The 27,405-nt window shown below is 43.6% G+C and overlaps 1 protein-coding gene across 1 annotated transcript; it reads right to left on the bottom strand.

Annotated features, from left to right (window-relative positions):
• Positions 1-26,646, bottom strand: RAB12 (RAB12, member RAS oncogene family). The gene is made up of 6 exons (XM_084887769.1): positions 26,087-26,646; positions 12,114-12,174; positions 3,926-4,064; positions 2,890-2,979; positions 2,156-2,260; positions 1-1,187 (listed from the first exon to the last, which is right to left on the bottom strand). Exons 1-6 carry the CDS (start codon positions 26,625-26,627, stop codon positions 1,074-1,076), a joined length of 1,050 nt encoding a protein of 349 aa, XP_084743895.1. The 5' UTR covers positions 26,628-26,646; the 3' UTR covers positions 1-1,073.
• Positions 26,647-27,405: the final 759 nt, after the last annotated feature.

The following is a 27,405-nucleotide window of genomic DNA, read 5'->3' as shown; positions in this document are numbered from 1 at the left end:
TTCATAAATACAAAAGTTTATTTGTACTTCATTAGTGTAGAAAGACCACAATGCTTTTCATATCACAACACTCAAGACACGCCAAGTTATTCAAATACATAATTACTTATTTATCTCGACTAACAAAACAGTGCAGTTTAATAAAAGATATACCAAAGATAGAGTTCACAAATTCATTACCAGACCAAAAAGGAAAAAAAAAAGAAAAAAAAAAAAAGAACACAGTCTAGGATTAACAGGAATAAGCTTTATCATAAGGGAAAGTTTCATCATTATAAAGGTATAGAATGTTTAAGCAAATACGTGTATGTTCTTTGATATAGTAAAATGTATCTCTTTAAAATTCCTTTAAACAGGATTTGTTCAGGACAGCAGCGTTTTCTTTCTTTATTGGATCTTCATAGTTCTTAAAAGCATAAGGGATATCCACTCAGAAACTATGAGAGACTGCAGCCTCAGGACCAAGTCAAATCCTACCCTCTACCTAGTAATATTCTACCATTATATAACAATAAATAACCTTCCATGTCGGCTATGAATGAAGCTTCGCTTTGTGGTAGAAACACTCCCGATACTTTAAAAATTGCCACAGCTAGGGAAATGTCTTGTAAATAAAGAAAAAGCACTTAAGATGGCTTTTTTTTTTCTTCTTCAAAAAGTCTCTGGTTTTTATAAATTTTCTTTAAAACAGTAAGCAAAGCACCACGTTCTTTCTTCTTATCAGAATATCTTCTGTCCTCATAATATAATTAACAAGGACAATTATATTATTTATTTCAAGAAACATTATAACTTTCATTTCTCCCATTCTTCATATTAGAAGTACTAATACATGTCCCAGTGTATGCACACTAGACACTGGGATAATGAGTGAAATATAATAATTTGGAGGGATATATGTAATTGGTAACCAAAACTTACCCAGGATTGCATATTTGCATATTTACAAGTTAGTGTATAGCTCTGACCTGCATTACAAAGTGCGAAAGGAAATTTTCAGAATGATTGTAGTGCAGAATAGAACGTTTCCCCCTTTCTAGGAATCATTCCCACTTTGTCTCCAAGGTAGCAAATCAACAGCATCTGATGTGTGGTCTCGGTGGAGGCAATTCTGGTGGAATCTCAGGTTCTGGTTGTAAGGAGAGGATACTATTGGACAGCTCATTCCTTAAAATATCCAGGGGCATCTTCAGGACAAACAAAAGACAAAAACGCATTTTAACTACCCAATGTATAGGTAAGTGCTCTGCAAGTCGTACAATTATATAAGAGCAAAGTGTTTTTAAATAAAACTTTCTAATCATCAAAGTTTAATTAGACATTCAAATACTAAGCCAAAAGACAAAGCAGGTTCAGGATGCATCATGTCCCTTTATACCTGAGGAGGAAGAGACCAGACGGACCTCATAACCATGTCTTTTTCATGGCCCAGAATAACGGGAACTCAGTGCATTAATACATGAAAAAGCGGTTCTGCATTCTCAGGGGGTATAGCATCACTGAAGAAAGAAATAACCCTACTAATAAAACAGCCATTTTATTAGAAGCTTCTGAATTATGTTTGAACCGAGCAGATAACATGTAATAATAACACAGTTCTTACTAAAAAATCTCTGAATGTAAGCTTCAAGACGCCTGAAGAAATTGCTGCTGCTCAGTGAAGCTGCCTAGCAATTCTCCTGGTGCTCAGCATGAGAAAGGCTTTGGTGAAAGAATCAGGCTCCTGCTAGAGCAGAGCACAAGGACCAGGCTTCCCAGCTCAGATCCCTGCACATCCCCCTGTCTCCTCCATCTGTACCTAACTTAGTCCTTGTGGAAAACAGGAACAGAAAAAAAGCAAATGCCAGATAAACATGGCACACTGTCATGCCAGCGCCAGTCACTCCACCAAACTGTATTTAAGGCTAAGTAAATACACTGGACATTAACTCCAAGGATACTGAAGACCACAGGATGGAAGGGCTGCTGCGATTGCAGGCTTGATGCCTCTGGCTGAGTTAACAACTTCACCTGCTCCTTAAGCCTGAGAGAAACTACTGCATTTCCATTTCGAAATAATAAATCCTCAACCAAAAAATAATAAAGGAAACAGTATGTTTCCGATGAAAAACTTTTATGTAGATTTTTTTTTTTTTTTTTTTTTTTTTTTTTTTACCTTTTTCAGAATGTCATCAACAAGTTTCAGAAATATTTCATCCACGTTGAAGTTATCCTTGGCACTTGCTTCACAGAACCGCATCCCAGTTATCTGCTGTGCGAACTAAGGAAACAAGTTATTTTTCCTCTGTGTGGGGTGCGATGTGGTCTAATGTATGAATATGAGGCCAACGATGGGGGAATCAAACCTTCTGGGCTTCAACTATACGGGAAGGGGAGGACTAAAGGTTTGTTAAGGCCCCTGTATGCTTAATTGTAAGCTCCTAAGTGCAGCAAATTCTTACATTATAAGTAAATAACAAAACCTAGGGATACCATGACCTTCAATTTAAATTATGTGACCAAATTTCTAAAGTTGTAATGTATCTGATATTGAAAATGTGATTATCTCTAATTCTCCAAGAAGATTAATATATATTAGAGTGAGAGATAATCATGAAAGCAATTTTATGCTTTTAAAAAATACTTCTTTGTATATAGTGTCAGGTTAGATAATAATGCAGCATATACTAATGTTGTTTTTTTCCCTTCAATTTTAAAATGAATCTAAGGAAGTAAGATTGCTTAAAAAAAAAAAGCAAACATATGAGAAGGATATGATTGAGTGGCAACTGTATAATTATTTCATAATTTTTAAAAATTAGCAATTTGTTGAAAGGAAAACCATATCAATTGCTAACATACAAAGTGTGGGAAGTAACTTCTCTCTTCTGCCCCAGGGGTTTCTCTCACCTTTTCACCCTGCTGTCTGGTGATTTCTCTGTCCGTTTCACAGTCCAATTTATTGCCAACTAAGAGAAGTTCTGCATCTTCTGAAGCATACTGTAAAATTTTAAAAAAAGCTGCATTTCAAAAATGGGCATTATCATATGCTGACAGGAAATGTAAAACAATCCAATATTTTTCACTTATTTGTACATTCACTCTACAAATCTTTAAGCATCTTCTCTGTCCCAGGGAGACCTGGTTACTGTGGCATAGAAGACAGCTCAAAGACAGCTCACAGTGTTTTAGAAAGAAACGTGGTCATAGGTACTATGGCCAGTAATTCCTTAGAATCTACCTCAAGAAAATTATTCAAAATAACAGCAAAGCTTTGTATTTAAAAATGATCATTAATAAAAAAATGTAAAAATCCAACAAAATAGATAAAGAATGAAGTTAAGGTACGTAAAAGAATGAAGCCATTAAAAACAAACACACAGCCCGACCAGTGTGGCTCAATGGTTGAGCATCAACCTAGGATATAGGAGGCCAAAGTTTGATTCCTGGTCAGGGCACATGCCTAGACTTTGGCCTGATCCCTAATAGGGGGCATACAGGAGGCAGCCAATCAAAAATCCTCATCATTGGAGTTTCTATCTCTCTTTCCCTCTCTCTTCTCTCTGAAATCAGTAATATATATCAAAACAAACATGCTTTGGAAGAATAGTTAATGACATAGAAGGCCATCATAACAGAATATTTAGTGAAATAAGCAGGATGTAACATGGAATGAAGTATAAATTCAATTTGGTTTTTCAGGATGGCAGAACTACAGATTTGGGCTCCGAGTTCAAACAGCCCAGGATATCAGAATAAAAAATATAAAAATTCTGGTTTTATTACTTATAATAATAAAACTTTGATTATTGCAATATGGATTAAAGACCTTTATAATATAAAAGTATGATTCCTAAATGTTTTCTTTTATAAGGATTAACACCCATGAGCAAAGAGTTCATAATTGGAAAAAAAAAAAAAAAAAAAAAAAAAAGGCAACACTTACCTTATCAATCATCTTCATCCATTTTGGCAAATCATCAAATGTCTCCTTCTTAGTAATATCATATACTAATATGATCCCCTTGGCACTTCTGTAATAAGCTGAGGTAATGCTGTTGAATCTCTCTTGACCTGCTGTGTCCCTAAGAAATAGCAGCCAAAAAAAAATCAGTTCCCAAACCATAACCATAGTAAGTAACTCCATATTCCAACGCACACAGGGCGAGGGGTGGCCCCACCAGGCTGGCTCCTTCTAGTCACCAGGCCACTCCTCACGTCTGTGCATGTTCACTATTAGTGGGCATAGCTTTTCTGAGCTAGTTACATTCAAACAAAAACATAAAGGAATCCCAATGTCTTTCAAACCTATCTTTTGAAAATAGAAAAAAAAAAAAAAAAAAGAGCATTTTTATGGCAAAAAGTTGTAATAAAAAGAGGGAGAAGGCAGATCCCAGATAATTTAACTAAAGATGCTAAAATCTATATATAACAAAAATTTTAATTAAAAAACAACACTTTCCAACGTGAAAGCTCATGCAAAAATACCATCCTATATAATAAAAGGCTAATATGCAAATAGACTGAACGGCAGAACAACCAACCAGTTACCATGATGTGCCCACCGCAGCCTTGTGGCCCCCAGTTCCTTTCGAGGTGCATGAATTTGTGCACTGGGCCCCTAGTTAAATATAAAAGTGATTTCTGATTTCTTAACTCATACTCAAGTGACTCACTTAAGCTAACATTAGCTTCGGAATGAATTTTTTGACATTCAAGAATAAAATTATGAAAGCATGAGGTAACTTAATACTACAAATTACGTAAGTACACTTGACACACTTTTCTCCCCCACAAAGCCATAAACTTTGCTCTAGATTGATTCTAAATTTTTAATCGACTACACTGTGAGGAAAATTGTTTTGGAAGGAGTAAGAGAAATAGCAAAAATGAACAAGGAGTTAGGTGGTGGGCTGATATTCAACTTTTATTTTGTAGTCATAAAGTATTATGGTCAAGTCAGCTTTTTTAGGTATTTCACCTCTAACAATTGGTGTATTCATAGGTATAAATGCTGTTATTCCCCCAGTTTCCTCAAAGCCTGTCTGGGGTGCACAGTAGCTGTTCCTGGAAAGCTCTGCTCCAGCAGGCAGGCCCTGGGCATTCACTGTGGGTGCCAGGTACCTGGGCACCAGTCTTGCTTCTTTAGAGAACTCAGCCTTTCTGAAATGAGCTCAGTTTCTAAGGTGCAAAATGGTAGAAAGTTAACACCCTCTATGGGAGGCAGTCATCAACTAGGAGAAAACGAGGGATAATAATTTAAACTATTTAAGTCTAAAACTCTCCTTTAACCAATCTCAATGGCTAATATCTTATCTTGTTGATAGGAATACCCACTAATGAAAAATGCTATAGAACCCTTTTAAACAGAGTAAGTGATCAAAGGGAAAGAGGCGAGTTACCAAATAGCTTTACAGATACAGCAACGTTCATTATTCTCTGACTGCTACTTTGAAATCTAAGAACTATTTATTTTGCTGAAGTTGAGCACTTCAACGTGAGGAAGGACATAAGCACACTAGTAGTGTAGGGAAGCTGGCTGTGACCTAGTTTCTCCATCTAAGAAGCCAAAAACTGCTTGAGACAAATGTGGATCAGCAGAGCAGGGCTTCTGATGAGGGAAACAATGTCTCTAAAGATGGTGTAGAGTTTAGCTTTCCGCAAAGCCTACTGCTGGCATACGCCCAGGGGCCACGGTGGGTCACAGGGGCGTAAGCTGGGCAATGGAGTAACAACAATAAGGTTCCTCACTGCAAAGCTATTCAAAGCCTGTAGCATGACAGGTCTCAGTGGGAGAGTGTGCAACGCTTTCCTGGTCGAGGTGCAGCTTGTGGGGACTGTGTCCCTAAAACACCCCTTGGCAGAGGCTACAATTTATGGCTTCATCTAGATTGAACTCACCACCAATTAGTTCACATTTCTGATGTTATGCCAAGCAAATGAAACTCGTTGGGAAATTTATTTCACATAAAAAACAAAGCCATTTGCTTGGTTCCAGAGGACACAAGAATCCCATACTGTCCTTGACTGAAGGCCCGAGAGGCAAGGCCGGTCTGTTCTCGTCCACCAGGGTCCCCCCAGAGCGGCTGTCAATAACATGTGCTGACCAAAACATACGTTTAAAATGTAGAAAGTTAAATTCAGTTCAACAAGTATTTAAGTACCTACTCTATGCCAGCACAAAATACCAACACAAGTCTCTCTTTTCAAAAATTAGATAAGGTACCAATCTGATCATGCTTTTATCTTTCTATAAAGATGCAGAATCCTAGTATTGCCCCCTCTTTATCACCATGACCCCAAATTGTCACTGCAATGACAAAGAGCTGATTTCTAGAGATTTGCAGATTATTAATGCCAGCCAAATCATCATTTACTAACAGCTAGCATGTGATCTTACTATTATTTCTCTCTTTGCTTTTGGTGTAAATTAAAAAATTCCTACAATTCTGTTTCCCCAATTCGGTGATACAATGATGTTTTAAAAATTAAAAAATTCTCATCTATAATATTTAATATATCAATTGAAATGACACAATTACTAATTTGAAGGGCAGGAACCGATTTCAGTATGGTTGTGACCTAGTTTCTCCATGCCGGAGAATGCTCTTCCTCTTCCAAGCACAGAATGAAAGAAAAGGAGTTTGGTGTTAACAGAAGAACGCTGATGAAAACCAAATTCCCCAACAGTGGAGACTGGCACGATGACAGAATGAGTCTTACACAGAGCATTTTAATTCTATGTTTGCCTAAAGTAGGAGACAAATTTCATGGTCAAGTCCATCTCAACACAATGACTCTAAGTCACCATGTATAACTTCCAGGATAGCATTTGGATATAAACTATATTCTAGCAGAAACATTTTCATTTTAGTTATATTTTAAGCTCACACACACACACACACACACACACACACACACACTAGAGGTCTGGTGCATGAATTCGTGCACAGGTGGAGCCCAGCCGGCTGCCTCTATCAGGTCCAATCAGGCCGGGCCAGTTGGCCCTCCATTGGGGTGATGAACTCCTTTACCTTTTTCTTCTGGGAAGCTCTTTATCTGGTCTTCCATTCTAAAGGAGCTTTGCTGGTAGAGAAGGGCATGGCAAGAAATATTCAAAGTGAAGAAGAGCAAGGACCTGCAGCAAGGGTGACTTCCTTTTGAAAGGATGTGCTGCTCCAGAGAGAGGGTTCGGTCTCAGTGAAACCCAGGTCAGTCTTTGCATCGGGCAAACGGAATCGCTGAGGCCTATTTGAGAGTCCCAAAGGTTGGGAGCCTGATCTCAGATCAGTTAAAAACACGTTCGTGAAGGGATGTTATAGGTTCTCTCTCATCAAAAAGCCCTTGCGTGTCTGTGCTACACCCACGGGGTTGCTTTAACTGAAGCCTCCACCTGCAAGCCCACCTGCCTCCAGGAGCTGGGGGAAGTTGAAAGTAGCCGCATAGATGAGGCCGGTGCCAGGTGACCTGGCAAGTGCCAGCAGTTTGGCCGCCTGAGCCCCGGGCGCAGGGAGACGGGCTCTGACATCACCGCCGCAGAGGATTTGACGGCACTGGCAGTAGCTTCAGAGCTTACTGCTATTTTATTTTTATCTCCTTTTCCCTTTAAACCTCTCCAAGTTGTGTGTGTTAGAGAGGAGCAGCCTTGCAGCCTCCTCAGCAGAGAACATGCCTTCAAACTGGGTTCACATGCAGCTGGACAGAGTCCTGTTTAGAAACACGTGTGGGTTTTGCATTATTTGTGCAATTACTGATAAAGAGAGTTTTAGATTCTGGCAGGTAAATATGTTTCCTGCTTATCCACGAGGGCAGGGGGCCGAACGCAGTTCTTCACTCACAGGCCTCCATCCCAGGGAGGCGATGCAGGTGCCTGGCACACGGGGAATGTGGGGGTGGCAGGGGTGGGAGGGGGCCAGGGATCAGGGTCGGGCAGCAAACTCAGAACATGGCCATCCACGCCTTCTGTCTCAGTCCTGATCTTCCTGCTCCAGGTCTGTGGGGTCTTCCTCTTGAGGCAGATTCAGGCCTCTGCGGGATATGATGTTTATCACATGCCGTTTCTCCGTGTGGGTGATCAGCATGGGGGTGTTTCTGCATCAGGCTTCTTTTGGCATTGTGGTGGTGGTGGAGGACAGCATACAGGTGCAAACACAACCTGTGGAAACTCCTTGTTGAGCACCTTCTGTATACCTGGTGGGCATCTCCCCTCAGAAGGCGAGCCAACAGCTCAGTCCCGTGCTCCCTGTGTCCGAGACCAGCAGGTGTGTGTGTGTGGGGGGGTGGCGGTCAGGGGTGGGATGGCCAGGAGTGGGGCCATGGGAGGTTGGGGGGGAGCTGATCGAGGCGGTTCAGGCTGGTTGGCTGCTGCAGTGCACGTCATAGCCACCAGTTGTTCCTCAATAAAGGTCGCTGGGCTTTTATAATATATAGTTACATATGAAAGACTAATAAGTGTCTGACTGACGGATTGGTCTCTATGATGTGCACTAACCTCCAGGGGGCAGATGCTCAACGCAGGAACTGCCAAGGCGCAGTGATTGGCAGCGGCGGTTCTCAGGTGACGCACCTGAGCCAGAGAGGAGGGAGCCGATTCCTCGATTCCTCCTGGGGCCGTGTGATTCCACCTTCGGCCGAGGGCTATGTCGTTGCTGGTTTACTGCACACTTGCGTTTGCATTCCATACCCTGTACGACAGCAACTTTGCAGAGTGCCCTCTCGCACTCCAGGACCCCTCAGGGGATGTCTGAGCCAGAGGGACCGCGCTCACTCCGCAAACACCAGGGGGGACTGCCGGAGGTTGGCTCCGGGGCGTGTCCAGCCCATCATGCCCAGTCCTGCCCCACCAGTCACCTTCTAATTAATTTCCTTTTAATGTGCACGAATCTGTGCACCGGATCATTAATATACATATATGTAGAAACACTCTAAGTACAGAGATGTGAAAATGAGTTCTTTGAAGAACTGAAAAATGTGACCTAAAAATGTAACAATGACACCTGTAGCTTTGGGTACTTTAAACCTTCAAGAATCCACAGTAAATAACATTTTCTTAGATGGACTATACTCAGACATCATCAAGAAAAAAAATGCATTTCGTCTGACAACACCTCTCTGTGAAGGTCGACTGGCAGTGCTTGCAGGGAGTGACAGTGTACAAAAGCGGAGCGGGGCTATTATTAGCAGCGTCTCTGAAGAGCTCCTTCCAACCAAACCAGATCCTCCTATGCCCTCAACTGGTGACAGCAAAGTGACGACAACATGTCCTTGACAAAGCAGATTACAGCAGCAACAGCACAAGGACTGCTGCCGACACCAAAGCAAGCCACGTGTTACTTTAAGTAATGAAACAGGACTCCATTGCTTCCTTCCTACCTACTGGATAACAATAATGTATTTTCCAAGGAAAAGACAAGTCCTACTTCCTAACTGAATCACTGGGATATTCCCCATAGAAAACTTGCAATCATCCTTTCAATAGATTCAGTGAATCTTGTTTTTCCTCTTATATTCTTGACCGATGTTGTACAGTTTTGAAAATTTTGAGAACTAAGTCTGAGGAGTGATGAGCGAAGGAGAAGCAGAGAAGGAATTATTTGGGGAAATGCTTTTACACCCAAGAGAGAAGTGCTTTCATCAGGGTGCCCTGTGCATTGCTTGGAACTGTAATATCACATGTTTCCCCGTGGACTGGGATTCATAAGGCAGGGCCACCTACAACAGGCTCAAAGCCACTGGAGTGAGATCCAGAAGTATCCAATGTCACCGGCTCAGACTCAGCGAGCAGAGCTCCCAGGGGGCACAGGGCATTTGGACACACGCTGTAAAACAGATTACTACTGCCCAAGATGAAACTAAAGTATTAATACATTAATCAATATGTTTTAATCATGCCATCATTTAGACACTGCTGCCACCCACTAAGCGAGCTTCACAAACATTCTAACATTAGCTGTATATCTCCTTTGCGAGGCAATCTCCATCAGAAAGTGTCTCACCTACAGGCACTAGGTACAGAGGAGGTGTCAGAGACAGCAAGAGATTGCACAGCACTGCTGCTCGAGTCCATGTATTCTTCTAAATTCTCCCCGAACACGCCAGAGTTAGTTTCTTTCTTGAATCCTACTCGCTACACTAACTGTTGGGAACTTAGTCCAAGTTTTACCTTTATCGTCTGATCACTAGTTACAGGTGTTGGGTCTGAGCCCTTCAGTCTAGGGACTGGACCTTCTTGGATGCTGGGTCTTAGATGGAGAAGCCATGAGAAATTGTGGGTTTATAAGAAGGAGATGTCATTGCAGAAGTCAGTGGCCATAGCCTTCAGACAAAACAGTTCTTCAAGCAAGTCCATAGAACAGGCAGCCGTACATACACCGGCTGGTGAATAGATACATCGTCCCACTCATCAGCAGTAATAGCCTCTGTGCCTGCAGCAGCTTCTGAGCAACGCAAGTTGCCTCCAGACCTAGAGCTTTCCATAGCAATAGTACCTGAGCTCCCTGTCTCAGCAGCTTCTCTCAGCCTCTCTCCTCTCCAGCGCACCCCTCTGACCAACTCACTGGCTGGTTAACATGGCAGCTATTTCTGAGCTCTCTATAAGCTCTTGGCCTTACTTTGTAGCAGAATCAGCTCTTAGCTCCATCTCTCCCTCTCCTCTCTCTAGCTCACGTAATATAACATGTATATTATTTCCAGAGACAAAGAGGGCTTCATGCCAATAGTTACACCAATCATATTTTGGCTACAGAAGAGCATGCATGTGCAGTATACCGTGGGATTATTGTGCGTGTGTCCTTGCACCTGCTTATGGTATCTTAGCCTAGGCGCAGAGTGGCCTTGGACATTCATTGTATTGACAACAAGACGTTTGTGCTTTAATTGGCCTTGACTTACAGGTGAACATACTCCAAATACTTTTAAAGGTGGTCTTTACCTTAAAGAGCTTATAAAATTAAAAATAGCAGCTCATGTGAAAGATACTTTGTTGCCATTTCCAGAGTTCCAAAAAAATGGGCAACAAGATACAAAACAGTTTGTTGCATTTCTGATCATGGGCCCATCTAGTAAGAAATATGCGTTATTTGGGGTATCAAGTATTTAGGCTAGACTGTTAATGTTTCATAATTAAGTTAAAACACCTTAGAGTGGGTTATAAAGCCACAGATGGCCAAATAAAGATATTACCTCAGACACCTCCGATGGGCAAGCAATGCTGGTTCGGCTGCAGCTGTATCCCAGACAGGGACACGGATGAAGAATGAAGGCATGGCACTAACATTCAAGCATTAGGTGACCGATGATGCCACAGATGAGGCAGCAATTAACGTAGATGAAAGCAAACACACACATGGTGGACAAACACTCAGAGCTGAGGATGACCTGCCGAGAGGAGTTAGTAAGCTGAGTTCACTACAGCTGTGTCCTTAAAACAAAAGGGCATTCTCAGAACAGCTCAGCGGTGACTTTTAAACCAACACCAGACCTGATCCTCTCTCCACAGATCGGTTTCCTAATGCTCCCTGTGGGCTGCTGGGAGCCAGCAGAGTTCTTAGAGCTGACACAGTGGCAGCACAGCTGGTTTGGTCTCTCATATGCCTACACTGCGAGAAAGGGGCCGTGGATTCATTTCTAGTTGGCATTAATGAGGGCTTTCTTCATGTGGCATCAGCAGGATGTGGCCAGAAGGAGTGCGTGAGTCCCACGGCGATACCCACACTGTGCCACCAAGAAGAGTCCCTGAACTGCAGAGGTTATCTGGCTTGAAACTGTGTAAATCTGGTCGGAAACACACTGAACTTTCTTTGAATACTATCAAACAAAATAACTTTAAAAACATGAATTCAAGCATATTAGCAATCATTTTAGTGATGACAGTTTTGTCAAGTGATTTGAAAATAGAGACAAAGACTTCAAATTTACTATCACTGGCCTCCTGCTTTGCACAACTGCCCATGTGCACATGGGAGTATGAAATAAGCAGACTCTTCTAAATTCTCTCTCACTGTTCATTTTATTTAAACATGAGCAAAGGAGAGGAAAAGTAGGAGAGCAAACCAGCTCAAATGGTTAATTGTATTAGACAAGCGTATGGACTGTTAAACATGAATGGCAATTACAGGTACAGATTGTCCACTTACCAGATCTGTAGTCTGATTTTCTTTCCTCTTAGCTCTACAGTTTTTATTTTAAAGTCAACACCTGTAAATAAAACAAATTAAGATGAAAAAAAGATGCAATTTGTTAAAAAAAAAAATCCCACTTATACATTTAATATATTATTATCAGAAAAACAAAAACAACATGAATAGTAGCAACTGTCAAAAGGGAATCATGCCAGTATCTGTAAGCACCCAGTAATTCCACACTTCAACATACAACTGTAAGCCAACTGCTGCTATTTTATCCTAGTTATGCAGCATTTACTATTCATAATATAATTTAACAATTTTTAAATTTCTAATTACTATAATTTATTACTACCATAATTTAACATAAAAATCAGTTAAATTATATTTAATGATTACATCAATAAATGTTAACTGGGTGGAAATTCTTATATAGAACACTGGAAACAATCTTGATTTCAAACAGCCTTACTCTGAATTCACAAATTATTGTATTTAATTTTTTTAGCATTTGCACAAAATTTAGTTAATACCGAAACAGTACTTCTTTACTATATGGTCAATAGTGTGGAAGAGGAATTATTTTTTTAAATTTACACATAAAACAATTTTTATTTATTTCAATATTAACAAGCAAATCATCATGTACCACTGTCCCTTTCCAATTCAGATGATTTTTAAACCAAAGTTTTATTTGTGTAGGTTGCCATCTCAGTTATAGAAAACTTAAATATTTAAGACAGTATTTTTCACACAATTTTCAAAACTAAAAAAAAAAGTAAACCAAAGGAATGCTGGCTAAATTTGAGAACCAGAAACATATTTCCCACAGGAACTACTTCTCGCCTGCTCTGTAGGATGCAGGGTGCTCATGCTGCCTGACCTCCAATAAGCAGTGGGGGACACAAACGACCCCTGAGTGCCATGTGGCCACAGAGAGCAGGGACCCCTTCCCGGCTCTCCATTTCAGAGAACTGAAGCAGCACTTCTATGTCAGGTGATGTTCTTGAGGTGAAGGGAAAGGCACATGTCTGGCTTTTATAATTAGTAACACCCCGTGGACACCAATGTAATACCAGAAAACATGTTTACAGCCCTGCGCAGAGGTGGGGCAGTAGCCCTCATCTGTACAATACAGAGAAATTGCATGGATATAAAATGTCACAAGAAAACAAAGCTATTTGTAATCTCTTATACCAGATATAATTTCAAATGTCACCAAGTGAAAGCTGGTCAATTCAATTTCACTTTCGGTTCTGGAATAAATTTGCTTTCCAGAGTCAAATGACACTGAAACCACCTTAAAACGCGAAGCATGTTTGTGCATCAACAGTATCCTCAGAGTTCCTTAATGGCTCAACCCCAGGGGAAGAGTGTGGCTTAAAGTGATATTCTTCAAGGCACAAAAAGCAGCCTGGAGGTATCTGCTATGTTCTGACTTTAAACAGACAAAACAGTCTTCCTTACATTAGCATCAAGCTGGGACCTCGCTATGTAACTCTGTGATGGCAATTTATAAATTAAATTCGTGTTTTGTTACGACTACTATTGTTTTACTTTTATTTCCAGTTATTTTTATTTTTAAAGATTCAGGTAAGGGAACTAACTTTTAAAATACATGCCACAGCGGGTACTACTTTATCACACTTGTGAGCTCTACTTCAAATCAACTAAAAGAATCCTCTGAAACAAACAGCTAATGCAAATAATTTTTGTTTCGATTAGGCTGTTTTCTCTGCTAAGAATTGCTCTGAGCCTGAACATGTCAGACACTCTTTTTCAACCAACTTGAGTAATTTATCAACTTTAGCAGCCCTACACTAGGACTATTTTGTAAAAACAAAGTTCAATACGTAAAGTAAAAGGAAGATGTACTAATATTCAAAATCAAGAAGTAAGTGGTAAGGTTATGATAATTTAAACAAGAAAACAAAGTAGCCGAAACCGGTTTGGCTCAATGGAAAGAGCCTCGGCTTGGGGACTGAAGGGTCCCAGGTTCGATTCCGGTCAAGGGCATGTACCTTGGTTGCGGGCATATCCCCAGTAGGGGGTGTGCAAGAGGCAACTGATCAATGACTCTCTCTCATCAATGTTTCTAAATCTCTATCCCTCTCCCTTCCTCTCTGTACAAAATCAATAAAATATATTAAAAAAAGAAAAAGAAAAAGAAAACAAAGATGACAGTGAACATGGTTCATTATCTGTTTAGCCAAAATGAAAACTGTCTAGTTCAGTGGTTGGCAAACTCATTAGTCAAGAGAGCCAAATATCAACAATACAACGATTGAAATTTGAGAGTCGAAAACCGACTTCTGCGCATGGGCCACAAAGTTTCAATCGCACTGTACGTGCACCTGTATGTGGTATTTTGTGGAAGAGCCACACTCAAGGGGCCAAAGAGCTGCATGTGGCTTGCCAACCACTGGTCTAGTTTTAGTGAATAGATTGACGACAAAGGAACTAACAACAACAGAAAAATACCCAGGGCTAAACACAAAACTCCATAAAAGAAACAGCTGATTGAAAGGGTCTCCTCTCTTAGATGAAATATCCTTTACATCTAACAGACACACACTAGGTGGCTTGCAAAGAATTGGGAACTCACTCCAATTTAAGGCTTAGAAACACATCCTTGTTCAAAGCCTACGAGTAAACATTCTTAGAAACCTTCGTACATTAAGTCAAAGTATTTCTTAATGCTGTCTATTTATAATATTTACATGCTATAGAAATGGTAAAGATCCCTAATAAAAGGCAGCAAATCACTGAAGCCTTAAATATTCATATTATAATAGTTTGGAAGAACTTTCCTCTCACTAAGGAGGAATGCCTACAAACAATGCTTATAAACAAACAGGGACAAAAGGGGGAGCACCTTCATTTCCATCCACAGCACTTGCCCAAAACCCAGTTTTCTAAAGGTCTCCTGACTAACAGGAAGTGATCAGCCCTACTCCTCCATCAGCTGATGGGGACAGTCCCTGCCCTCAAAGAGCTTAGTCATACCGACCTAACCAACAAACACCCCAGGCACTTGGCAAAGAAACGCTTTTCCCTGCTGTTCTCTCTTGGACAGCCTCGTCTGCCCAGAATGTAGGTCCCAGTGATTCCTGTCTGAACCTTATGGCGGTCCCACCCTCACCCTCAATTCCTCATGTGCTCCCAGTTGTTGGCCTGAACTCTTTTAGCCCTTACCACCTTGCTCCTTCTTTGTTGGGGTCCTCTCTGAGGACACAGTCTTCGACTCCTGAAAGCCTAGGATAATGCCTGGCAACTCAATAAATCTGATGAGTGGAGCCCCTCCCGTAATCAAATGCTGGATATGTAAGGAGGAATGATGTTATTTGGGGGAAAAGTTAGGGAAATTCAGGACTTAGGATTTTAAAGCCCAAACAAACAAAACACTTTAGTAAAAAGAAGGGGCAACTGTCCTGTGTCTGGTGGGCAGAGCAGAGGGATTCTTACCATTCGTATTATTGATGTAAATCCTTAGTAGGGGTATCGAACTCAATCAGAGAAGGGGCCAAAATCTAAAATCCAGCCTAAATCGCGGGCCGAATGGTTTACTGAACAGTCATAAACTGACAATGTCATAAACTGACAGCGGAGTGCAGTGATGACAGCGCGGTGCGGGCCACATTGCAAGGCCTGGAGGGCTGGATTTGGCCCACGGGCCTTGTGTTTGACACATGTGCCTTAGAGGATGGAGCAGTCTTAATATACTCATGTGCTCCCCCTACATACAGCCATCCCAGGAATTATGGTAACTATTTATTCAGTTGCTTAGATGGGAGTGGTCCACTAAGGGTATTATTCTGACAATAGGAGCTTACCTTTCTTTCTTGTTTTAAACCCTCACTTGAGGATATGCTTTTATTAATTTTAGAGAGAGAAAGAGAAGCATTGATGTGAGAGACACATCGATTGGTTGCCTCACACACACACCGTGACCAGGGCTGGAAAACATACTTGCAACCCAGGAGCCTTGTCCGGGAATCAAACCTGAGACCCTTTGGTCCACATGTTGGTGCTCTAACCATTGAGCAACTGGCTAGGGCTGTCTTCTTCTTTTTTTTTTTTTTATCTCAATGACCTTTAATAGCAACAATAGTGGGCATTTGTCAAACATGCTGTGCCTGACATCCAACACATGAAATCCTGCAGCAACCCAACGAGAAATGCATTATCCTCATTTTGCAGAGGAAAACAGTAGAATGGAGAGAGGAAAAGGTGATTTGCATCAAGGTCATAGCACATGCTAGTTCAGTGGCAGATATTTGATTCAAAATTTGTAACATTGCCTACAAATGAAAGTCAAATGCTTAAAAAAAAGTGTGAAATGTTCTGTAAATGACCCAGAATCACCACATCAAGCTGTTGAAGAACAGAGCTTAACTTTGCAATTTGCTTTTTTCTTTGTGTTTGTCTTTCATAAACCTTAGCAATAGCATAAATAATTTGTATACTTAGTGTTGATAAAATTTCTAAGTTCCTCTCCCTTAAGGCAAAACATTTCCATAAACATTAGTGTATTTCTTTTGCTGGGCCACAGAAGTTACAAAAGGGAAAATAAAATAATAAACAGAAGCTTCTTCCTGCACATTCCTTTCCGGTAAAAGCTTAAAAAAAAAAAAAAAAAAAAGGCAGCCAAAATAACACCATGGTTCATGCCTATAATTACAGCTGAATGGATGTCCTCTCCTTTCTCTTCTCTGCCCGGTCCCACCATCAAAGATTTGATTTTGTCTTACTGAACACCTTCAGGAAATTGAAGGGTTTCAGACTTTGAAATATGCCTCAGTTCAAATAGTGGTTGCGATTTTAATGACACTTTATAATATCTATCTTAAATCTGTATAGCTTTTCTTCCAAGGATATATACCTTATAAAGTGTCGCCCAATTTTCGATGTAATATTTCTACCAAGGGAGAGTATTTCTAGCATTTTCACCAAGAGCGAGAAAATAAATTCAGAAATGCATAAAGGTCACATAATGTAAATTTATCATTAAAAAACAAGTCGCACCTAAGCCTGTTTGGCTCAGTGGATAGAGTGTCTGCCTGTGGACTAAAGGGTCACAGGTTCGATCCGGATGCCGAGGGAGGTTGGTCACTACCACCCACCCTCAGTTCCCCATCCCAGCCTGGAGCCTGGCCCCAATTGGGCAATGGGGGCCTGCCGGCCAGGGAAGAGACCTGGGAGGTTGGCTGCTGGTCCCTAGGAGGGAGCCAGTCCTTGGGCCCCCTGGGAAAGGGGCTCATCGCCGCCACCATCCCCAGTTCCCTGTCCCAGCCCGAAGCCTGGCCCTAATTGGGCGATGGGGGCCTGCTGGGCGGGGGGGGGGGGTGGGGGGGGTGGGGGTGGGGGTGGGGGTGGGGAGATTGCAGGAGATTGGCCAACAGGTCCTATTTGGTGATTGGGGTCTACGGAGCAGGAACAGCTCCTGTGTTGAGTGTCTGCCCCCTGGTGGTCAGTGTGTGGTGTGTGTCATAGTGATTGGTCATTCCATCATAACTGTCGCTTAGGCATATATATATATTATATTACTTAGTGAGTGTTCTTTTCTAGTGGATTTCTAATTTCTTGAGCACATTCTCAGCAATTTTCACTAAACATTCATGGATGGTTCTTGTAGGTAGTCACCAAGAAAGTGGTGCTTAATTCACTGCCAAAGCTACTTCTCTGGAATTCTGGTGGCTGTCTGGGGAAGGTGGGCCTCCTGGCTCTTGTCAGAGGGGAGTGCAGGGCTTTTCAGAATGAAACTACACAGCAACTGATAGACAGAGGCAACCTTAAGTGGCATCCAGTCACATACTGAGAAGGCCTTTCCTTTCTCTCTTTCACTCCTGCCTGTATTATCAGGCATTTCACTTACTAATATCACTAAGCAGAAATGGTCCCAGAGTCTTCCTCCTTAGAATTTAACATTGTTTCTTAATTCTGTTTATGTTTGTATTTTTTTAATGTTAAGTGGTACAAGTTTTCAATTTTTCAAAATTTTCCTACTTTCACTATTATGCATCTTCGATGAAATAGAAACTAAGTACTATAACTAAAATAGTCTGATGATTCTCAGAAGTAGATACCATTAAAATAGTAAAATAATTGCATGTCATTTAAAAATGCTTATCAGGCCTGAGGATATCAAAAATATATCCCAAGTTTAAGAACATCTGCCTCTCTTTCATTCCAGGTTGATATGCCTCCACTCCAGCACGTGAAGACTACAAGGAGACAGCCTTGCACTTGGCTGGAACACACACACAATGACACCACAAACTACATCAGGCAGGGACAGAAGAAAGAGCCCGAGGTCTTCAGAGAAGAGGCTTGGAGAAACTGTGGACCACCTGGGAGTCCATCAGAAGAGGCTGTGGACCACCTGGGAGTCCATCAGAACAGGTGAGTGGTTCCATGTCCATGAACCATCCTTTATAATAAAAGGCTAATATGCAAATCGGCCGAAACGTAGAACAACTGGTCACTGACACGCACTGACCACTAGGGGGCAGATATCAGGCTCACAGCTGGCAAGTGCAGCGGCAGAATTCTGCGTTATTAGGGAAATATTGCAAAGTGAAAATGAGGGATGCTGACTGGCTTAGACAGACTGCTCCTGCATCCGTAGGCCTTCCTCGGCTCACAGACCCTTATCAGAAAAAGCAGTCATTTTGACCTCTTGATGGGGGAAGGGGAAGGAGAGAGAGGAAGAATCTGGAAAATTAAAAACAAAAAACCCAGATATCAAATAATGGATCAGTAATATTTTCTTCTTATGCAAAAAGTATTATTAACTTTACTACTGTTTAGGTTGAGTCCATAAAAATATAAGTAGATTTTGTACTTTACACAGGCCATCTGTTTACATTTTACTTCCTATTCTCCTATGTATATTTCAGGATGCATCTCTAAAAGATAAGAATTATTTATTGGAGTGTTTCAGAATTTTGGCATCTGTAATATAAATTAGAAGGAGAAGGAAACATAACTGGCCTTTTGTAGGCCAGGTACATTAGATATTTTATCCCCACTAACTCCTGTACCAAAAGATAGAAAAAGGTATTTATTTATTTATTTATTTATTTATTTATTTATTTATTTATTACTTCCTTTTATAAGTGAGGAAAATGGAGTTAAAAGTCACTTGCCTAAAGACACACTGATAGCTGTGGTAGGGCTGGGACGTAAATCCAGGATTTTGGGCCCACTCTGAACTCCACACTCTTCCCCCAATATGCCACCCTGGGAGCTCCTAGAATGAGTAATGGCCAAGGAGAAGGCCAAGTGCTTTTCTTAAGAGAAAAATTAAGTGAAAAATTTGGTGGTAGGTGTGTTTCATTCTTTTTCAGTAACTGAGAACAGAGTTCTGCTGGGTAACATGCCGGAGTAACACAGCTCCTCGTTCAGAAGGGGCCTGTTCCTTCCCCTGAGAGCCGGTTCAGGGGGACTGAGGCTCTGGTGTTAAATTAAGCCTGGAAAACCAAGAGGGTTCTATTCATCAGCTATTTCCATCCTAGGTCTGCCTGAGGTGGAAATGCAGGTTGTTGTTTTGTAAGCTAAGAAGGCATTATGTAAGCACGAGAAACCAAGCAGTGGAGGCTGTCAGGTTTGGTGGGAAAATGTTTTCTATGGAATCTAGTGTTCTGTTAGGCCTGTGTTTTCTGATTTCAAAGGAGAAGCATTTAAAAAACAAACAAAAGAACCCCACAATCACATTCAATTAAGGGCACTATTTTAGATCTGTAGCTTTGGTTTTCCAAATATTTTCCCAATGTCAGAAATGTGCAACCACAGAACAAAGGAGAACAATCAATTTCTTCCTCTGCTGAATGCAACAGCACAGCACTTCAGCTCTTTTCTGACATTTTGTTATGACTGTTTCCATGACTCACCGCTTCTGAAAAGGACAAGCCAGGTGAGCAGGCCCCAGTGTTGCATCCAATAAATGGTGAGCAGAATGGCACCTGGGATGAATATGAACAGCCTCTCAGAAATAGCTGCTGACTACTGTACAGAGCTGTTTTCTTAGAACAATGTATGTGAAACCCAAGGCTGGAGAATAATTTGAACCTGTCAGAAGAACCAACTCTGCCTCCTCAAGCCAGTTCCAAGATCTGCACCAGATTGCTCCTGGCTGACTCCTCAGGCTGGAGGAGAGAAGCAATCTCTAAGAATCTGGATTTCTGTCATGCATAATGAAACCTTTCTTCCTCAGTGCCAGCGAACAGGGGAAGGCGGAGTGCACTTGAGCCAGGTCTTTAAATAGAGTTTCGTTCAACCTAAACAACCCCACTGCGATACATTTCCATACTTTCTTTGAAAGATAGCTCCATTATTTCACAAAAACAGTCACACTGCACAAGCCCATTAGTGTGCATTGACTAAGTCCATTAATAAACCTGACCACACAATACATGGCATAGGCTGGTATAAAAACTAAATGATAACCAAGAGCACTGGGTCCTTTCACACGCACATCTCCCTGAGCCATCATGTTACATCATTCTGGCAGGGAAGTGTTGGGCTTTCGCAGTGGGAATTCTCGACAACTTTTCCTAATTCTCTTTTAAGTGAAACACATAGGCTGATCAGCGATGGCTCGGAAGATTACATATAAACACAGAAGAGCAAACTAAAACAGTTTAAAATCTGAATCCCGTTGATGTTCATTCTTTGTTTTCTAAAACTCTCTAAGTTCCCAGAATAAAGTACGAGTAATCAATACTTGACTCTGGGAATAAAGTATTGACCACTCATACTTAACCAGCGGTTCCACTGCTTCTAGAAGTTGGCCAGACACTCGTGAACTGCATTTCATCTGTCATGTCTCCTGATAGGAGACATTCAAGGCCAGACCCAGAGAGAGCCATTTCTGCCAGGGATTTGTATCCACCTGTTTCTTGGACCCCTCAATTCGGCTTCCAGTCCTTGGTCCTGATAGCATGCGGCCAGCTGCACCACCAGGTTTCCCCAACCTAGGAACAGGACCTTCCTCTCAACACAGGACTCAAGAAAGATGCTTTCTCACAGGAGACACAGGACTACTGCCAGCAACTGGGTGAAACCAGGGTTTCAGTAAAGCGCCATCATCTTCTAAGACCAGCCCCTCTCAGGTGCCAGTCTGGAAAGTTTCACGCACTGCTACAAAATTAGAAAAATGAAGACGGAGTAGGGAGGGTCTCAGAACTTTTTAATTAGGATATTCTGAAATAAACTTTTTAATTAGGATATTCTGAATTTCTTAATTTGGGGAGAGACAACTTGATTTTAAATCTTTTTTAAACTGGCAATTTGTTTTTATTTTTATTAAATATCTTTACTTGGCAAAATAAAAGAACTGGCAATCCCTATGCTGGTCTCCAGCACTCTGGGGGAAATTTTACTGCCCAGGAAAACCAGAATTCTGGTTTTGATGACCCTACTCCTACTTTCTATTTAAAATGTCAAATCTTGGAAGATTTTTATAAATATGTAGAAGGCTTAAGATATGTAAATGAATGAATATTTAGATAAGGAATCCAATTCTTAGAGCATTATTTTAATACTCAGAAGACAGGTGAGGAAAGTAAGCTAAGGAACACAGAAAGAACGCTCTGTAGCCCTGCCCCTGACCACTTGCTGACCATGGTGCCACAGTGGCTAAGTTTATCTCTCTTATCTGTAAAATGGGGAAAACTTTCAGGACTGGTATGAGGATCATAAAGAGTGTACTTTTACTGATACATAGTAAATACTCAACAAATTGTAGCTATTACTAAAAGAATGCTGTATTTTATATGTAAAGACAACTAAATTACTTATCCAAAGCCTAAACAAAGAGCCCAGGCTCTTTAATCTTGCTCTAATGTTTTTTCTAGAATGCAATGTTCTTGAAGTGGGGGTGGGTTTTGCCTGATAAAACCATTTCAGTCAAAGCAAAATTAAGAGGTAGCAATGAAATAAAACGAAAGTTGACAAACATATAATTTTGTGGTTTTTTTTAAAACATTAGATAGTTGCAAATTTCTACAGCCAACTAGTTTCTTTTCCTATTTCTGAAACTTTAAAAAGCTGCTCCTGTACTTTTAAAAATCTGATATGCTAGCTATATCAGACTAAATAATTCAATTCCATAAATACAAGATACCATTATCCTATCCTATATAACAAAAGCCTAATATGCAATTGTCCCCTCGGGCAGTTGTTCCACTGGGAGACTAGGAGTTTGACCGCTTGCTATGACGTATGCTGACCACCAGGAGGCAGTGTTAAACATGGCAGGCATTGGCGATGTAGAGCTGGCAGTTGGTAAAAGTGGAGGTGGAGCAGGTGGTGCCAGACCAAGGTGGGTGCGAGCTGGGGCCCGACTGCCCCGCTGATGGAGCTAGGTGTGGGTGGCCGCCTGGCTCCCAGGCACTGAAGGAGCTGGGCAGCGCAGGGGTGGGGGGCCCCATCAACCGCCCTGCAGGCAGAATGGTAGAGCAGGTGAGAGGGCAGCACCAGGCCAAGGTGGGGTGCCAGGCGGGGCTGGGAGTGAAAGCTGGGGCCTGATCTCTGCAGGCCATCCCAAGAGACCCCGCTCTTGCATAAACTTGTACACCAGGCATCCAGTTTGAAAATAATCCTTCACTTGGACAATTTCCACTAAACAGTCAAATATTAAAAAGTCTTTTTAGCTTTTCATACCCTGGTGAATTTTCTGTCTTTAAACCAAGTCAATTTCTGATTTAAATTTTTTTTTTAAAAAAAATCAACATTTGCTCACTTAAAATAGCTTATTTAAAATCCCCAAGTCCTTCCACAATGCTCTTTTATAGGAAGTCCAGGGATCCTGATTCACTTTTAAAAGGCACTTTGGAGGCAGGCTCTTCTAGCCTGTGAATTACACAGGCCCCTTGGTCTGTGCACGCTCAGACTCCTCCCCCGTGGTGGGGCCACGGTCTTCTCCAGACTCTGCTGTCAGGAGCAGACCACGTCTGCAAGTCTGGACAGGTCGAGGGGAAAATGCTACGGTGGAGGAGAACCTTTCTCTGTGTGGAGCTGACTACATGGAGATGACAGTTGACAAGCTGGCCCCAGAAAGACCTATGAGCTAACTGCTCAGACAGCAGGCATTCAGGTGAGGCAATCACAATTCTACACCACACCCAACGCCACATTTAAATAGCATTTTTCTAAAGGAACTCTAGGAATGAATTTATATTTATGCATTCCAATGGGAAAGAAACTTCCCCTGACAAGTCCTCTCCTACCCAACTGGAGGGTCTTCCTCTACGTTCCTCAACTATTCTGTACGCATCTCGGCCGCTGCCCTATCAACCTGGACCATCGTTCCCCAGGGCTCTGGCCACATCTGGATAGACTATGTCCTGTTCACCGCTCAGTGCCCAGGGGACAGCATATCACCTGACACACAGTGTAAACGCTCAGTAAGTAATTTGATAAATGGAAGGAGAAAGCCACTCAGAAGCAGAGCTTAGAGAGAGAGGTTAATTAGCTTTCTTCGTGTCTTCACACGCCGGGTCAGAACAGAAACGATCACCTTTCTCTGAACTCCCCACAATTAATTAACATGCACCAAGCCAAGGACTATAGGCCATGTGTGCAAGAAACAAAAATGAGCAAGACAAGAATCCACGTACATAAGGGACCTCACAGTGTATGCGCACGTGTAGGTGTATGTACTTAGGATTGTTAAGGGGACAGAGGAACAAACTCCCTGGTCTCCTTACCTGCCACTTTCTCATTCCCAAATATCCTACGGAATCCTGCCCTATGAGTTTCACTGTCTTCACGCCAAGACTCCATTGCTATAGAATAAGATCCACCCTCTTCAGCATGGCATCCAGGTCTCGAAGATGCCACATTCCTAATGTTCCCAAGTCTTTCTCAGAATACAGGGGTGCTGCTCCACTACGGCCCCAGCTTAGAAAACCCTTCATCTCTCCTCTGCCTTAAAGCATACCTCTGCTCCTATCTCACCTCCATCCAGCCAAGCCCTGTTAGTCACCCACTAGTGCCTATGCTGATTTCGTAACACAGTATAGCTGTATTATCCTTCATTTATTTAAAACGAGAGGCCGGGTGCACAAAATTCGGGCAAGGGGCTCAGCCCTCACAGACCTGGCTTCGACCGAAGGTCGTCCAGCTGTCTGGTCTAATTAGCACATTATCCTTTTATTGTTATAGAAGACATATTTTTGTTGATTTTAGAGAGGGGGAAGAGGGATAGAAACATTGATGAAAACATCAATTGGCTGTCTCCTGTATGCCCCCTACTGGGGACAGAGCTGGAATCCTAGGCCTGTGCCCTGATTGGGAACAGAACCGGTGATCTCTTGGTTCATGGGTTGATGCTCAAACGCTGAGCCACACCAGCCGGGTTTATCTCTCATTTTTGCGTATTTTAAGTGTAGAATCATAAAAGATTGGTAATTCTGAATTGCTTTTAATTCAATTTCAGGTACTATACAGTAACAGTATAAACCCTCATTTAATAGTTTAATAAGTCCCAGTACTTTATATGATCCAAGATTAAATATATGAAACAGGTATAATTATGCTACAGAATTTTAAATAGCATGGTCCCAAGGCCAACACTTAAAAAACAAACAGGGTATAGAGAACACAAAAAATGATCCATTCCAAAGAAACATGAAGGGAAACAAATTCTCACAAAATGACAATACCAAGTTTGGGAATTACTTTCTTTTGTTACGGTAATTTAAAACAAATTCATCCCAAGTTGCATTGCCTTGGAACTGGCACTGGTTACAACACTAAATTTATACACAAGAATACAGAATACTTTTCATTCTGAATTTCAAACTTAAATATTACTCAATGTTCCTCGGACATCCCCTGGGGAAACCACTCGTTGCCTACCACTGAAGGTGAATACCCTTTACTTTGAAGAACCAGCTCTCTGTGGTTCGTTCCTCCGGCTTTGACAGCTCTTAAGGGGCTTTCCACCGAAATCTCTGCTACCCACACCGTCCCACGTGAAAGACCTCAATGCCAAGTCCTGCACATCTGACTTCATCAAAAAAATGTCCCTGCACTTTCAGTTTTAGGTCCCCAGGGCATTACACTTCCCGACCTGGAGAGCTACTGTATTTCCTTCATTGTTGTACTTCACCCACCGGGGTGGTGCTGGGTAACCTATCTCCTCCACTTCTGTCCCCGGGTTATTCGAGGTCACCAAGGAGTGGTGCGGCCGAAGTCCCTCTGCCCCGCATTTACGCTTAAAGAAATGGAGTGTAGTTGTAGTCCTTAGTCTCCACAGATCCTCCACAGGAAATATTAAGCGTCATCATTTCTGCACACCATAAAAGTGAGTTCAAACGTATAACATAAGCCTTGGCTCCCGGTGGGAGAACTCCTGGCGCGGTAAAGCGAAGGCACCAGCATCCGCTATCCTGGTGGATGACCACTTTAGGCCTCCGGCCAGGGGCCCAGCTTCAACCTCACTGCACTGTCCCCCCTGCAGCCCACCTCCCACCACCCCTTCCTCGGGCGAGTAACGTGAGGGTCCAGAGTTTCCGCAGAGATGCTCACCAAGGGCCCGAGGGCGGGACGGGACCGATGCATCACCCCAGCTCAGGACCGCCCTTTGGGGGTGCGGGCGGGGGCGCGGAGACGCCTGAGCTCCGTAACCCGCTCCCACCGGGACCTCGGGAGGGCCTGAGGGGTCTGTGCCGGGAGGAGAAGAGGCTCCCAGAGCAAGTCTGCGCGGAGCTACACCAAGTTCCTCCATCCGGCTCTGGGGATGGAATCGAGGGTTTCCATGGGTCCTCCAACCCCCTCCCATCCCCTTAGATGCTACCGACAGGCCCATCCGCCAAGTGCAAGCCCATCCAGTTGGAGAGGAAAAGCTCAGCGGAAAAGCGATGAGAAACGAGGCCGCCGGCGCAGTGAAGGGCACCAGCACCAGCCGGGGCCCTGGGGACCGAGGGGAGGCAGGAGAGCCCGGCCCCGGCGCGCCCGGCCGCGGAGCCCTGGCTTACCCACGGTGGACTTGCAGGCCTCGCAGAAGGTGTCGTCGGTGAAGCGCTCCATCAGGCTGGTCTTGCCCACGCCGCGGGAGCCGATGATGATGACCTGCAGCTTGAAGTCGGCCGGCCTGGGCGGCTGCTTCCTCCGGCGGCCCTGGCCCCCCGACAGCGCCGGGGAGCCCGTGCCCAGGCCGCCGCCGCCGACCCCTGCCCGCCTCTGCAGCGCGGCGCCCGGCTCCATGCACGCATACGGCCCCCGCTCGGCCCGCCGCCCGCCGCCGCCGCCGCCGCCCGCCCCCGGGCCGCGCGCCCCGGGCCCCGGCGCCCCCTCGGCCTCCGCCGCCGCCGCCGCGCGCCTGGGCTCGGCCCCGGGCTCGGCCCCGGGCTCGGCGGCCGCCCGCTCGAGCACCCCTGGCGGCCCGCGGGCCTCGCGCGGCAGCTGCGCCGCTGGTCGGCTGCCCGCGCCCGCGCCCAAGCCGCCGCTGCCGCCGCCGCCGCCGCCGCCGGGAGAGGAGGAAGGGAAACAGCTCCCCCGCAGCAGCGGCTGGAGCATTCCGGACGGGGAAGGGCAGGAAGCGCAGGCGCGGGGCGGCGGGTGGGAGTGGCGCGGGGCCCCGCGGCGGGCGGCAGGCCCGGCGCGCGCGCGCCCCCTGCTGGCGGGAGGACCGCTCGCCCTGCGCACCTCGTCCGCCCTTCACCTACTTTGCTTTCTCTGCTCCCACTGTTGTGTCCAGCTTGCCAGCTCTCTCTTCCCTCTCTTTTCTTTCCGTCGTCTGTTTCATCTTCTCCTTCTCTCCCATCTCCCCCCGCCCACCCACACACTTTCCTGTACACTTTTCCATTCCCTGCTCTCCCTGAGCACAGTCCTAAGACACCATGCCCATAGATTAGCCATCTCTCCCCCAAGCCTGTTACTCTCAAGATGAGTCTCCAGAATCGCTGCCGCCACTCATTGTTGTCGCTGCCAGGACGCTCGCAAGTCCCCGAGCCCCAGCCTCCGCCGTCACCCCCACCCCGGCCGACGCCCGCCTCCCCTGCAGACCTGCTCCCGCGCAGACCCCACTCACTGCTGGAAGCCCTGCGCTCTCCTCCTGGGAGGCCGACTTCATTCCTAGCCTGTGTGTCTTCCATTTCCCACAGGAAACACGAGAAATCGTTGTTTTTATTCCTAATTGCTGGCTCAATCAACGTTCGGAATTCCCCCCCCCCCACCCCGTTTAACTTTTAAAATAAGTGGGATGCTTCATTGGGGGAAGCGAGTGAGTTAGCTAGCACTCAAACAGTAGTAAGCTTTTCCAGATCGAAACTCCACAAATTTAGGAATTCTGGAC

The sequence above is a fragment of the Pipistrellus hanaki genome, assembly GCF_964339955.1.
Source record: "Pipistrellus hanaki genome assembly, chromosome: 6".
Classification (NCBI taxonomy): Eukaryota; Metazoa; Chordata; class Mammalia; order Chiroptera; family Vespertilionidae; genus Pipistrellus; species Pipistrellus hanaki.
Note: the sequence above shows the minus strand (reverse complement) of the source record. Positions and strands in the feature narration are given on the sequence as shown.

Coding starts and splice junctions, on each gene's coding strand:
- RAB12 (XM_084887769.1), bottom strand. CDS start 26,627: ATGCTCCAGCCGCTGCTGCGGGGGAGCTGTTTCCCTTCCTCCTCTCCC. Junction 2,980..3,925: donor GGATGAAGATGATTGATAAG/GTAAGTGTTGCC, acceptor AAAATTTTACAG/TATGCTTCAGAAGATGCAGA. Junction 1,188..2,155: donor TTGATGACATTCTGAAAAAG/GTAAAAAAAAAA, acceptor TTTGTCCTGAAG/ATGCCCCTGGATATTTTAAG.